At 48.2% G+C, this 15,307-nt stretch overlaps 1 protein-coding gene across 3 annotated transcripts in view; it reads left to right on the forward strand.

The window, feature by feature from the left end:
* Positions 1-362: 362 nt before the first annotated feature.
* Positions 363-15,307, forward strand: part of ZFP64 (ZFP64 zinc finger protein) — an 87,743-nt gene continuing 72,798 nt past the window's right edge. The window contains exons 1-2 of one of the 3 annotated variants that reach the window (XM_032878955.1): positions 363-772; positions 4,593-4,832. In XM_032878955.1, the coding sequence (XP_032734846.1) occupies positions 727-772; positions 4,593-4,832 (286 nt within the window). In that variant the 5' untranslated portion in view covers positions 363-726. The remainder of the gene's footprint in view (positions 773-4,592; positions 4,833-15,307) is intronic. The other 2 variants (XM_032878954.1, XM_032878952.1) reach the window with 2 other exon arrangements.

The following is a 15,307-nucleotide window of genomic DNA, read 5'->3' on the forward strand; positions in this document are numbered from 1 at the left end:
ACGATAAAGTGGGCAGAACCCTGGCGCAGGGGCCTTTGGCTATTGATCCTAGTTGTTGCTCTTAGGATCCACGTGATCACTGTCCCCTTTATTTCACTAGCCGGGCAGGGGACCCGCCCAGCGCTCTGCTGGTCTGCCCGCGGCTGATGCTCAGCTGGGGTTTCTCCCCAAGCCCGCCGCGCCCGGCGCACCCAACCCCCAACCGCAGCTCGACGCGGTCCCCTCTGCTAGAGCATCCCGACGACCCGGGAGCGACGCCTCGGGGACCAGACGCCTAGGGCGGCAGGTGCAAAGGCGCCCGAGCCGGGGAGGCCAAACGCGTCCGCCACGACCGCAGGGGTGCGGGCCCGGCGCCAGCGGCCGCGGCCGGGGGTGGGGGCGCATCCCGAGCCTCCTGCGCCTGCCCAACCCGCCGGGACGTTTGCGCGCGGTCCAGATCCCGGGGGATTCCGCGGTCCCGGGCCGCGGGGCCCGGGCATCGGGATTGGCCCGCAGCTTCCCCCGGGAGCCGCGGAGGCAAAGCCAGGATGGGGCGGCCGGGCCCGGCCAGCGCCCTCTAGGCAGCGGAAGTGGAGCTTGCTTTACATCCGTCCTCCCCGCCTGGCGGAGTTGGGAGAAGGAAGGCTGGGGGGTGTGGAAAAATAAAAGGAAAAGTCCCTGCACCATGTAGATCAGCGCCCCCCACCCTGGCACCCCGGCCGGCCGGGGACCTCCCAGTCTGTGGCCATGAATGCGAGCAGCGAGGGCGAGAGCTTCCCGGGCTCGGTGCAAAGTAAGTGCTTTTCCGGGCGCAGTGCGCGCTCCGGGGCCCAGTGCGCGCTCCGGGGCCCGGGCCCAAGCACGTCTGCGACGCAGCGAGCAGGCCCGGGGCCCCGAAATCGGGGTGACGGCCCCGAGCCGGCGTCTCGGGCACCGCGGCGGGCGCGCTGTGCAGGGGGCGCCGGAGTGGGCTTGGGATGGGGGCACCCAAGCCAGTGCAAGGCGGGGGGCGCTCTCCAGCCTCGCAAGACCCCTTGTAAGGGAACGGTGGGGGAGGGCATGCCGTTCAGACAATCGCCGCCCCCTCGGGGCATTCCCCGCCCCCCCCAGGCGGAGTTCGGGGGGATTTGGGGGTAACTGCCATTACGCTGATGGGAAAACTTCTGCCTCGGTGGCTCCAAATCCTTGAAGTCTGGGGATCCGAGGGTTTCGTGAGGTCTGGCGGGCTGGACTTGCCGGCACACTGGAAAGCCTTTTACATATTAAAGGTGAAGATCTGAATGGGGAATGGGGCGGTGGTCGCTTTGAGTTTGGGATTCATTTTAATTTTCCTGATGGGGTCAGCAGCCTTATTCAAGTATCTGATTTCGCCCGCGGCATTGTTTTCCAAAGTGTGGTCCAGAGACCGAGCGCAAACCGGCCACCTGAGAGCGGGAGCGCTTCTTTAAAAAAAGAAAAAAGCTCCCTGGGCCCCACCCATTAGATGGGGTCGTGGGGGAGGGGATCTGTGGCCAGACCCCGAGTGGTTCGGTTGCAGAGTTTGAGAACGACCCCCTGCCCTGGCACAGGGCTTTGCAGACACCTAGCACATAGTAAGCGCTTAGCTTGTTAGCTGTTGTGCAGACACTGCCTCCCAAACTTGGCTGGGTATTCCTTGCGTAACTTGTGAGAAGCACAGATTTCTCTAAACACCAGCCCCTCCTGCACCCTACCTCCGTTAGGACTCAGTATCTCCCAAGTGGGGCACAGATAAGTCCATGTTTAACACGCGGACACACAAACATACACAAAACCCAATTGTTGTGATGCCATTACAAGTGTGGAGAACGTAGTAGAGATAAAGGAATTCTTGTTGCTGTTGAGCTCCTACCTGTACCCAGTGTTTTCTGTTTGGTCTGTTAATTCTCATTGCAAATGCAGGAGGTTAGGTATATTTTATCATTCCAAATTTTCAGAGAGGGATACTGTCCCTTCTAATAGGGTATCTCAGGACTAACCCCACCAGGTATCATACAGGGCCATGGGGATCCCTGGCCTGGCCCTTTACAAGCACCATCTTATTTAATCCTCTTACCTATCCTATAGAACAGAAACTTCTACCCATTTTACAGATGAGAGAGACCAAGCCCATGTCACTGTTTATAAATTGTAATGTCAAGATTCTAAGGAAAGTCTAGGTCATTGTTTATGTGCTTGCCACATACTGGAGACATTGTCATTAAAACCCTTTCATACCAGGCATCAATCTTGTTGCGTCATTAAGGAATCCTCATCAGTGCCGTCACCTCATCTTCTGGTTCATTTTCCTTTTAGTCTCATGGGCATTTTAGCTGCAGGGAGGAGGTCCTGTTCCAGAGGAATAGAAAAGGCTTCATTCCTTTCACCCATTGATACGATGTATTTAAGTGCACAAGCGCTCTGCAAAACAGTTTAGAAAATACTGTGACGCAGGGCGCCTGGGTGGCTCAGTGGGTTAAGCCTCTGCCTTGGGCTTGGGTCATGATCTCAGGGTCCTGGGATTGATTCCTGCATTGGGCGCTCTTGCTCAGCAGGGAGCCTGCTTCCCCTCCTCCCTCTCTCTGCCTGCCTCTCTGCCTACTTGAGATCTCTCTCTGTCTGTCAAATAAATAAATAAAAAATATTAAAAGGAAAAAAAAGAAAATATTATGACACAGCCCAGACCAGCTCTCCTTAGCAAGTCAACCAAATTATATTTCCACACAGAGATTTTTTTGTCAGCTCAACTTGGGAAAATTGAACATAATATAAATATTTATAAATTTTCAGAAAGTTATGATTCATATATACCAACCGTATATACACAAAGGTAGTTCTCATGTGATTTAGATTTCAGGAAATTTAGAAATCATATAAAGACCTTATAAGTACTAAGATTATGATGCATAGATAACATGGAATAGTGTGTTATTAGATGATTACATATATTTTTAAAGATTTATTTATTTGAGAGAGGGAGAGAGAAAGAGAGAGAGAGTGGGGAGGGGGCAGAGGGAGAGAATCTCAGGCAGGCTCCCCACTGAGCACAGAGCCCACAGCAGGGCTCCATCCCACCACCCATGACATGACCTGAGCTGAAACCAGGAGTTGGGTGCTTAACCTATTGAGCCACCCAGGCACCTTTTAAATAATTATACTTATAAAAATTTTAGTGATCTAGCCACAATGCTTATGTGATATTATGTGGGGAGAAGACTAATTTTATAGTACATTATGATCTTAATTTTAAAGCATAAAGAAAATAAATGGAACAAAATAATTTGTAATGTTCATGGTACACATGGGTGGAAAGATTGTGACTGATTTTCCCCCTGCTTCTTCTGTTCCAAATTTTCTGTTATAAACATGAGTTTCCTTATAATAAGGCAGGAAATTTTTTAAAAATAAAAATGAAGGTTGTCATATTAGAGACTTATTAATTGGTTGTATTTCTTCATTTAACCAACCTTTCCATCACACTTTCTAATATAATAACACAAGTATTAACTCTTGGCATCATTACTATCAAGAAACAATGTCCCTATCAGTTAGGAATGAATTTTGGCTACAAGTAACCAACTGAACTATACCAGCCTAATGAGAAGTCTGAAATTAGTTGATGCAGGGGATCAAGGGATCAGCATCTGTAGCAATCTTAGCATTTTCCTCATAGTGAAAATAGGGTTGCAGAAGCTCCTGGCATCATATCTGCACTTAAGACCAAAAGAAGAGGAAACCAGTGCCATTCATGTCTGATCCCTTTTTATCATGAAAGGCCAAACTTCCCAGAAGTTCCCAAGCGTGTGAGGGACCAAGATCATTTAGTAGTTCTCCTGGCAGGATCCGGGGCAGGAAGCAGGTAAAAGCAGAGGGATTGATTTTCATAATGACTGGGGAATAAAACTACCTTTCTTTGGGATGGGACAGGGCTACTGGTCCTTCAAAGTACAAGCAGTCCTGCACATCAAAGAACTAACTTTTTTTTTTTTAAGACTTTATTTATTTATTTGACAGAGAGAGATCACAAGTAGACAGAGAGGCAGGCAGAGAGAGGGAGAGAGGGAGAAGCAGGCTCCCTGCTGAGCAGAGAGCCCAATGCGGGACTCGATCCCAGGACCCTGAGATCATGACCTGAGCAGAAGGCAGCGGCTTAACCCACTGAGCCACCCAGGCGCCCAACTTTTTTTTTTTTTTTAATAAGATTTTATTTATTTATTTGTCAGAGAAAGGGAGCATAAGCAGGGGGAGCAGCAGGCAAGGGAAAAGCAGGCTCCCTGCTGAGCAAGGAACCCCATGTGGGACTCGATCCCAGGACCCTGGGATCATGACCTGAGCCGAAGGTAGATGCTTAACTGACTGGGCCACCCAGGCATCCCTCAAAGAACTTTCTTGCATAAAATGCCACTAGTGCCCCTGCGGGCAACAGTCACTTGGGTCTGGGAACATTGCTACTAAGGGAGAAGACGGAAATAGAAGGGACATCGGGCCAGCCACTAGCCATCTCTGCCACGGTGCCCTTTTTTTCTACCCTGAATCTGGTTGGTGTTATAATTTCAAGCTGTTTGAAATTTGTTAATTAATTAATTAACCTGTGGCTTTCCCTTTGTCCCGTGGAGTCCCAGGTGGCACGACGGTGCTGGTTGAGCTCACTCCGGACATCCACATCTGTGGCATTTGCAAGCAGCAGTTTAACAACCTGGATGCCTTTGTAGCTCACAAGCAGAGTGGCTGTCAACTGACCAGCACGTCCGGGGCAGCCCCCAGCGCAGTCCAGTTTGTATCCGAAGAAACAGTGCCTGCCACCCAAACTCAGACCACCACCAGAACCATCACCTCCGAGACCCAGACGATCACAGGTATGGCCGCGACGGTGGGAGAGACTGTTAGAGTTGGCCCGGTTATGTCCCAAACACCTCCGTGGAACTTATTAAAAATATAGATTCCCAGGGTCCACCCTGTAGGCTGGCGGATTCATTATTTTTAACAAGCTCCACTGGGAAGCCAGCTGCCCAGCCAGGTTTGGGAACTGCTGGGTGGCAACATTAACTGTTAGCAGTTATAGATGTTGTCATATGTTAAAACAGACAAAAAACAGATTTCTAAAACAAAAACCTGTATATACCAAGAAAAAAAAAATACTTGCAGGAAATGCATGAAAAAAAAAAGTAGTTATTTTGGGTGGTGGGAGTGTGGGTTTGATCTTAAAATTTGCATTATTTTTATAAAGGGACAAAAAACATGTTTTGTTTTATTTTGTTTTTTCAATTTACGGGTAGGTTTTGATGCCTCCCCACTCCCCCCTCCCTTGCTGCCAGCTAGGAACATAGAAAAGTTCATCCTAGTTCTTGGTTGTGTTTATTTACTCCACCAAAAATAAATTATAGATGGATCTAAAATTTAAATGTGCACAGTGAAACCATAAAATTGTAGAGTAAATATGCACACACACACACAGACACACACTCGCACTAACATTACCTGTACTTACACCTCTAGGATCTGTCTCAAGGGACTAGACAGATAAGTTTAAAAATGTGAAGTCACCCATTTATGAAATAGCTGAGATGCTGCCAGATCCTGCGGGGAAACAGAGAATGTATTCCGTAGCTAAAGGCATTCAGATTTTTAAATTAAAGTATATGGGATTTCTGGCTGACTCAGTTGGTGGGACATGTCACTCTTGATCTCAGGGTTGTGAGTTTGAGCCCCACGTTGGGTGTAGAGACTTAAAAATAAAGTCTTTAAAAAATAATCATATATATATATTGGTATATATATCAATACTACGCCTACCAAAAGACAAGCTGGAGTCCTCTGGCAAAAGAAAAAGCATCAGGAATGTGGCTACAAATAAAGTTAAAATTTTCCCAAAGTAAAAACAATGTATAAAACTAAAGACCAAGAAGTAGGGGAACAAACTGCAGCACAGATGACTAAGGCATAATGTCCTTCATATATAAAGAACTCCTAAAATCAATAAGAGTAGAGAAAAAGAATCAAATGAAAATGTCAGCAAAGGGCAGCAGATAGTGTACAAGAGACCACTGAACAGAGAAGGATGCTCTGTCACCTTAGTAATTAAATTAATATGAGTCAAAAGAAGGGCTGGGACAGGATACTGCTTTCATTTTCTGGGGATGTAAATTCATATAACTTGGACAATTTTGTGATGTCTTTTAAATTCAACATCTTAAATTTAAAATCTTCCAAATTTTAAAATGTACATAAACACATTTACCTAGTAAGTCCACTTATCCCCTAAAATTTCATAAACAGATGTATAAGGGTGTTCATTTACTATATAGGCTATAAAGAAAGTGGTACCTTTGTATGTATACATCAAGAGAAAATCAGATAAATAAACATCAGAGATTCGGACAGTGAAATGTGACTTAACCTTGAAAGGGGAGCTAGAGCTTTGTAGAGGCACAGAAAGATTCTTGGGGGAAAGTGTAAAAACACACATATGGATGCATACCTAGTATTATATTCCAGGCAAGCTTCTAGAACAGGAATGAGGCAGGTAATGTTAATGAAACAAGCAAGCTGTGCAAAAGGTAATGGGGACTGGTGGGGACTGTGGTTTAAGTAGAATAAGTACATATGACTCATCCAAAGGGACAGCTGCCCTTTGGATCTGGTCAGATATTTGGGTTTTTCAGAGAAGCTGAAAAATGTAAAATTTCCGAAATTTTAAAACTTTGTTGGCCAAACGAAATACATCCATAAGCCTGACTGAGCCAACAGGCTTTTTCTAGACTCTTCTCTGACAGTATTTAGCAGATAGTTAATCTGGATCTGTAGGGTGAAAGAACATGGCGGGGTGGGGGGGGTCACCAACTTTCACCACCTTGATTTTGTATTGGTGTGGTGGTTGGATTTTTTTGCCAATAAGCAAAGTTTTGGGGTTGTCTCCTTAATGCATCCAAAATATTTCTCCCAAGTCTTTAAAACACTGAACTATTATTACCTGATCACCTCACAAGCCTTAAGAAAAGCACCTTGAGGTTGTCCCACTTTCTCCCGAGTTTATCTTAATTATCATCCCAGAGGAAGTCACCAAGAAAGTGTTAAAGCTAAAAACCACCTTAGCAGTGGGTTTTCTTATTTTACGGCTGGACAGAGGGAAGCTACAGGTGGGAGAAGACCACAAGTTCAAGACCGTCGCAGGACTTAGGCATTTTGGCTTTTGGCCTTGTGGTCTTCTCCCTGTTCACCGTCCTCAGAGTCAAACTCCCAGTAACCCTGCACACAGGGTGTGAAACCCATAAAACGTCAGGAGGCGTCAAGGCCCACACTTTATTTTTGGCCATTGCACCTTTCCAGGTTCTGAGGCTTCGCTTATGCTGTTCCCTCTGCCCAAAATACTTTTCCCGACAGAGGATCTTGTTTCATCTCAGGACACTCCCCTTCACTCTGTACAGCAGCAGCCAAGATGAAGTCCTCTCTTTTCCAACTGAGCCACGTTTCTTTGCCTCAGAGCCTGAGTATGTGTTGTACCCCCTGCCTGAAACTGACTCTTGGGCATACGTCCGAGCTGAGCTTAAAGGCATCTCATCAGAGACCCCTTCTCTTTCCCCCGGACCAGCGCCATGAGGTCAGGGGCTGCACCCCTCCTGCCCACCGCCGGATCCTCAGCACCCGTCCTTGCTGGGAGAATGAGCAGCTGCCCCAATCTCCCATCCATCAGTAAAGCTGACCCCACACCCACGTACTGGCTCCTCCTTCTGTCCTAGGTCTTTGCTCAAAGACTCTCACCCTCCCCTTGGCATTTCCACTGCCCTGTGCCCACTCACTGGGGGCATGCCTGGGCTTTGCAGGCCACCCTGTATGCTCAGGCCAGGCCTGGAGACCTCGGTGCACCTAGCTCACAGTGGCACCCCTGGAACGGTGGTGCGGGGAGCTACACGGTCCAGAGACAGGCTGCTGGGCTTGCATCTCTGCCTGCCATCCTCCACCCTAGACTGCGGGCAAGTTGCCCTCTGCTCTCTTCTTAATAGTTCTCATCTGTAGAAAGGGGTTCGAGTGGCACCTAATACTATTAGGTAATAGAATTAGGTGCCTATTACCTAATAGTCATTGTGTTATTGGAGGACTCTGTAATAATCCACATAAACGGTCTGGGATGGAATAATTGGGCTCAGTAAACAACCGCTTTTATTAACGTCGAGATTAATGAACAGGTGGCGAGATTTGCAGTCTGTTGCGTCTCTGGCTGACTCAGCGGTTCTTCCTCCTCGTTCCAGGCTCTCTGCCTCGAAACAAGCAGAAGCCTGCTGTCCCCCCTTTCACACTGTTTTCTTTTGGTTTTCTGGGCTCAACTCCCCACCTGCCCAGGTTTCAGTCCTCCCTACAGGGGCTGTTCCCCGCCCGCCTGTGGACCCAGGTCCCCTGAGAGCTTGTTAAAGATGCTGGGGCCCAGGCTTAGCTTCGTCGAAGCTCTGGGGCGGAGGTTCAGGCATCTGTTTTTTGTTTTTAAGATTTTATTTATTTGACAGAGAGACTCAGCAAAAGGGGGAACACAGGTAGGGGGAGCGGGAGAGGGAGAAGCAGGCTCCCCACCGAGCAGAAAGCCCGATGCGGGGCTCCATCTCAGCACCTGGGATCATGACCCGAGCCAGAGGCAGACACTTAACGAGTGAGCCACCCAGGCATCTGTGTTTCTAACACACTCCTCGGGGAACCCAAGTCCCAGCCAGCGTGGAAATCTCTCACTGCCCAAGGCCAGAGTGGGACCCCCGACACTAGCAGATTTCTCCAGATGCTCTCACCCAGACATTGCCCAAACTTGTCTGTGCCTCTCGGGCTGTGTGATTAAAGCCAAACCCTTCCTCACTCCGCTCATCTCTGTCCCCCATCGCTGTCTGGTAAAAGTAAGTAATTAGATTACTTTAATTTACATTTAAGTAAAATGTATTCGCTGCCTGTTAACCTTGAAAGCTAATTTTTGTTTGGCACTTGGTTTAAGAACTTTCCTACAGGTGGGGTAACATTGGATATTGATGCCAGTGGAAACAGCCTCCCACTTGTGTTTTCTAAGTTCTGCAAACTTTGGGGCGTAGGAGTTAGGCCCCTGAGTTGGCATCTTGGCCACATAGGGACTTAGGAGCCTCATGACTGTGGCCAACTATAAGAGCTCCTGGTGTCTCATCTTTCAAGAGGGGACAAGAATAAATAGGAAGACCACAGGGCTTGGTACTTAAAGGGTCTAGGCCCGGTTACCTGAGCTGAGTTCCCCGGGGCAGCACTTGCTGACGGGGTAGCTAATCTTGGGCACGTAACAGGATCTCAATGTCTGTTGCCCCACATGTAACATGACAGTAGTCCCCTCAATGCGAGACACTTAGAGCTGTCAGGGTTAGCTCTCCTGACTTACCAAATCAGGGGGGTCTGAAAGCGAAATGAAACAGCACAGGGACAGTGTGACTGCAGAACCCGGCTCATGACCAGCCCCCAGCCAGTAGTACTCGAATTGATCTCTTGACCCAGAAGGGTCTTTCTCTTTCCTTCTGGTTAATTCCTACTCGTTTGGTCCCGAACTAAAAGTCACCTCCACCTAGAAGCTAGCCATGATTTCTCCTCTCCCTCCCTCCCACCGAGGTTAGGTGTTTCACCACTCCCCCCGCCACCCCATCCCAGCATTCATTTATCTCACTTGTTATTAACCAGTAATTTGGTGACACACAATCTCTAGTTGACTAGAGATGTGGATTCAGATGCTGTCAGAGGCCAGGCAGCAGCAGTGACTGCAGCAACATATATGCCGCCATGGGGAATGGGAGGGCCCGCGGACACCCAGCTGAGAAAGGAAAGCAGCCCGACAGCCAGGAACCATCAGGAGCTGGGCTGGCTCTCATAGGTGGGCCGCGCTGTTCTCCTGGTGAACAAACAGTTCACAGAACATCAGCATGAGCTGGGAACCGTGAACAAGGCCCCTCCTCCTGTCTAAGCCACAAGATACCAAACATCCCCTCCCCCACTGATTTGAGTGACGGTTGCTTCTCTCCCTATGCCAGATGCTCCTTCTCTGCTCAGTATTAAGATACCAAACCCTAGGGTCTTCCCTACTTCCTGACAGCTCCCAGGTGGGCCTCCACCCTCCCTGCACCTCCCTAACATGAATCCCCAACCAGGAATGAGTCCTTCGTAGCAGCCCTGTCATGGAGATACCGTGTGACATGGTCTGAGGTTTCCCTTGTGCCACTGAGCCACAGACTTCAACCACAGCCATGTCCCTGGTGGTCTCTGGCCAGAAGAAGTTGACCTGGGAAGACCCAGCCACCTCACTGATTTTGAAAACCTTGAAAGAGAATCTGAAGGCTCAGTTTGGCCTGTGGGCCCCAGATGAATGGTTTAATTTCTGTTTACTGGATTGTAAACCTCCCTGCCAGCAGGGACCTAATCCATCTTGTTTTCCTGCCCTCCCCCACCCCGAGCCCCATCACTGGGCCTGGGACACCATAGACACTCAATAAACCAGTTAATGCAATGAGCTAAGGAAAGGGCAGCTGGGAGCATTAAATTAAATGAGTGTGCATGTGGCCTCTGGCGTGGGGTGTGCCCCATTGGGAGGGTCCAGCAAGGGCAGCATTGGGACTGTTGTGTGCCAGATGCTGGAACCAAGGCAGCGGGGATGCTCACCCTTGGAGAATTCCAAGCCCGTGGGGGAGGAGAATTTGGTGGTAAGACCTGCAAGCCCGGCCATCTGTGACAAGCATAACCTTGTGCAGAGGGATAATGGAGTAGATTGGTCCCAGTGGGGAAAGCCAGAGGGAAGATTGTGAGTGAGATCAAAGGTATACTTGGCCTTGAAAGACTCCCTGGCCTTTGGGAGGAAGATGGTGGGAAGGGGGCATTTCCTAATGGTGGTTGAGAAGTGGTGAAGCTCAGGGTAAGGTGTGGTAATGGTGGCTAGAGATGACAGAGTATGTGTGGTAGGAGCCATGCTTCAGCTCTGGCCTTCATTCCAAAGGAGCTGGGGAGCCATCGAAGGTTGTTGAGCAGGTGAGCAATTGAGTAAGTCAGACTGATGATTGGCTTGGAGGATCTGACCGTAGGAGGAACAGCTGACTCTGATGTAGAGCTTATTTGCCATCTCTTTCCTCAGCATTCTATATGAACCACAAGTCAGGTATTAAGAATTATTATCCCCATTTTACCAATAACCAGCTCAGGCACAAAAGGGTGAAAACCTTGTCCAAGATGCCAAAGGCAGAAAGTGGCAAATCTGAGCTTCCCGGTGGGCAGAATCTTTGCTCTTGACCACCCCTCGGAAGAGTCTTCATGACTGTTTCTCAAACTTGTTCGTGCCTCAGAACCGCCCCCCACCCAAAGCTCTGGTGAACCGCGCAGATACCCAGAACCCCCTCCCCTTGGGGTAACATCTCTGTGGCTCTGAGCAGGGTCCGGAATTTAAGCCAGCCAGTGAGGGCTTGGTTTGAAGTACTGAATCGAGTCTGCGTTATAAAGAGATCCCCAGGGGCGCCAGGGTGGCTCAGTGGGTTAAAGGCTCTGCCTTTGGCTCAGGTCATGATCCCAGAGTCCTGGGATCGAGCCCTACATTGGGTTCTCTGCTCTGCAGGGAGCCTGCTTCCTCCTCACTCTCTGCCTGTCTCTCTGTCTACTTGTGATCTCTGTCAAATACATAAATAAATAAAGAGATCCCCAGATGGAGCTCAAGATCCTAAGAAGTTTGTCTGCCTGACTGCCCCCAAGCTTAATGCCCCTCACCCTCACCCTCCACCCAAGGAAAGTTCACACCAAAGGACAGTATCTTAGTCCCAGTTCCTACCTTCAGGGCAAGCAGTTCCGATTGGCTAGGCTCCTGTCAGGTATCTGCTGCTGGACCAGTCAGTTGTGGCAGAGAGAGGGCACGAAGTCAGGGATGGGAGCCTGGAGGAGGGCTCTCAGGGTGCGGGGGGAGGGTGCCTCTTGGCCGGTGGGGTCCCTGTGCACCATGTGTGTGAAAACCCTTTTCTCTCAGGAGATGAATTCTGAGTTTGGAATTGGATCCAGAACCCTAAATGTGAGTCCTAAGCCCAGTCAACGTAGGAAGAAAAGAGCCATAGATTTGAATATATGACAGTGTAGTAATACTCTTGATCTGTAAAGCTCATGTACAAGTCAATGAGAAAAAAAGTGAAATTCAATAGGAAAGAAAAAAAAAGGAGCTAATATCATAAACAGGGAATTCAGTGTAGAAGGAATGGGGCTGGATACAAAATGTTGAAAGGGATTCATCCTCACCAATTATAAAGGAAATGCACATGAAACTAACCTGATCTCATTTTGTCCTGTCACATAGCTGGGAAGAGCTAGTGAAAGTAAAGGGAAAAATGTAAACTGATACAGATTTTTGGGAAAGATCTTATAATTATTTATCAGCAAGCAATTAAATGACCATACCATTCCAACCAATTCTTCAACTTTTAGAAGAATGTATCCAAAGAACCTTCAGGTCAGTTAAAAAATTGGGATAGGTGTTATTTATAAAAGTAGTACTTAGCAACCAGCTCAGTGTCAAAGATGGGGAAATAGATCATTTAACCATGCCACAACCAAAATGAAGGAATAGTATGTAGCCATTTGAAACTGTGTTTTGGATGAATGATAGGGTGGCAAATGGCTTCAAATGGTGAAATTTTTTAGCAAAAAAGACTATAAATGATTTAAGCCACAATGCCAGTTTTATACTTTTAAAAATCTCCATACAAAGAAATGTCTTAGCCATTAGGTTGATCATTAATTCACAAAGGTCCTCTAAGCCCCTGTCCTTTGTCAAGCTCTGCGTTAGGTGCTGGGAGATAGTGATGGAAAGGACAGGCGTGTCCTCAGGTGGTTCATCCAGCCAAAGGGAGGAGGGTGGCCATTAAGTAATTTCCCAGGTAATTATTTGATCACAGTAGAGATAAGTGCTTTAGAGAAAACGTACAGTATATAATGAGCATATAATGAAGGGGTGTGTATCGTCACGTGATATATTGCCTTGGCCGCTTTGGGCAGCTTTTCCTTTCTTCTCTACACTTACTAGATTTTCTACAGTTATTGTTTCCTTTTATTTAAAAAAATATATAGGTAGATAGATATGTACATCTATATATATATGGCACCTGGCTGGCTCAATCTGAAGAACATGTGATTCTTGATCTCTTGATCCTCAGGGTTGTGAGTTCGAGCCCCACTTTGGTTATAGAGATGACTTAAAAATAAAATCTTAAAAATATATATTTCATATATATATATGCATATATATATATATATATATATATAGTTTTTAATTTTAAAAGATAGGGAAACAAAGTGGAGTTTTTCAACAGAAGAAGAGAAGCAAACTGGGCTGGGAGATGTGATGACTGCCTTCAGCTAACAGCTTTGGGGAAAGGAGCCATACTGCCGGTCCACATGAGCCCGGCAGGTGCAGACACTGATGGGTACGACCTTAGAGAGAAAGGTTTTGGTTCTCTGAGACATTCATACAACAGTCTTACATTTTAAGTAGCATCATAACCACGTCGCTGGACCCCTGAGGGGCTCCTGCTCCAGACCAGGACTCACTTCGACACCTGGACATGTGGCACAGCAAGGGAAATCCCCGGGAGGCAAAGAAACGGAGTGAAAGCCCACAGTAGGTGTGTGAGGCCGTGAGCTCCTGGAGGGCATAGGGGACTGATCTCACTAAACGTGGGACCTGACTTTCGTAGCCACACTGGAGGAGGTGGGCTCTGAGCTCTTTCAAAAAGTTGCCCTCAGGTCAGTGGGACTCAATGAGTGCGACTCTGACACCTGATCCCACCCAAACCCCTAAAGGGCCTGAGGCAGCCCCCTGGTGACCAAGGCCACTTGAAGCCTTTCCCTGGGGTATCTGTAGAACCTGCTGTTCCCAGGGCATCCTGGAACGAAGCCAGGTGTGGGGGACCAATGGGAGAAGATGGCCTTCTGTAAAGCCAGCCAAGAGGCTCCAGCAAGACCAGGTGACCAGCTGCCCCAAGGCCCCCTGTTGGCTGTTGATTTCTAGCCACCTGCCATAGAAACCATTAATAATTACTTGCTTCCACATCCCGAAATGTCATCTTCTCCCAATGGCCTTCAGGTATTACCCTACTTAATATTGCATCCAGCACTCCCTGTCCCCCTTCTTGGCTTTATTTCTCTCCATAGCCATTAGCTCTGTATCTATAGTAGCTGTATAGTGTGTGTTTAAATCATTTATTACCTGCACCACGCCCCACTAGTGTCAGCTCCACGAATAGAGGGATCGTTGTCCCTTTGGCTCACTGGTGTGTTTCCAGTGCCTAGAACAGAGCCTGGCACACAGCAGGTACTTCGTCAGTATTGCTGGGTAAGTCCGTGAATAATGACAACAGCACCAACAATGTTACGTGCCTAATTTTTAATCTGCACAACAGCCCTAAGAGAGAGGGATAGAAGTTGTCCTCCATCCCCCAGGTGAAGAAAGTGAGGCACAGAGAGGTTATGTAGGGATGCCTGCGTGGCTCAGTCTGTTTGGCATCTGACTCTTGGTTTTGGCTCAGGACACAGTCTCAGAGTTGTGAGATCAAGCCCTGAGTTGGGCTCTGTGCACGCTCCAGAGTCTGCTTGAGATTCTCTCTCTCTCTAAAATAAATAAATAACTCTTTTAAAAAGAGAGAGGTTAGGTACCTGGCCTATAGTCACACACCCAGTAAGGGGCCAGACCCTCACTCATACTAGTTAGAAGATGGATTTTAACACATCTGACACGGAGGTGCACGCCAGAGTCAGTGAGATTCCTGTCAACCAAAAGGCAGTCACCAGAAAAAAAAAAAGAAAGAAAAAAGAAACACGTCTTTGGGAGCCCGTGAACAAACCTGAACCTCGTTGAACACATTCTGTCTCTTTGGCAGAGCGGGGTGCATTTTTTGGGACTCCGTGTATCGAGCTCCGTCGATGAAACACCTTCCAAGACTTTGGGCGATGACTCTGGTTACAGATGAGCAGTAACGGTGTTCCTAGAAACACTTGCAGATGGTAGCAGGGGTCCACACTGGCGGTGGTTGAAGGAACAGCTGCAGTTCTTGAAAAGCAACAACTGGGAAAGAGGGATTCCCTCCACTAGACAGAGTTGGGTGAAGTTTCACGGCGAGGTACATGGAAGAGAACGGTGTACGCCGGTGGTTCTCAAACTAGACCACGTACCAGAATAGCCTGGGTGGCGTGTGAGAACACAGGTTGCTGGGCTGGGTCCACCCCAGAGGCTCCCATTCAGTGCGCTGGGGAGGGGCCTGAGGATCTGTCTTTGTAGCGGGTTCCTCTGTAGGTCCCGTGATGCCGGCTGGGAACCCCACTTTGAGAA

This window comes from Lontra canadensis, unplaced genomic scaffold (assembly GCF_010015895.1).
Source record: "Lontra canadensis isolate GAN:19392208 unplaced genomic scaffold, GSC_riverotter_1.0 scaffold65, whole genome shotgun sequence".
Classification (NCBI taxonomy): Eukaryota; Metazoa; Chordata; class Mammalia; order Carnivora; family Mustelidae; genus Lontra; species Lontra canadensis.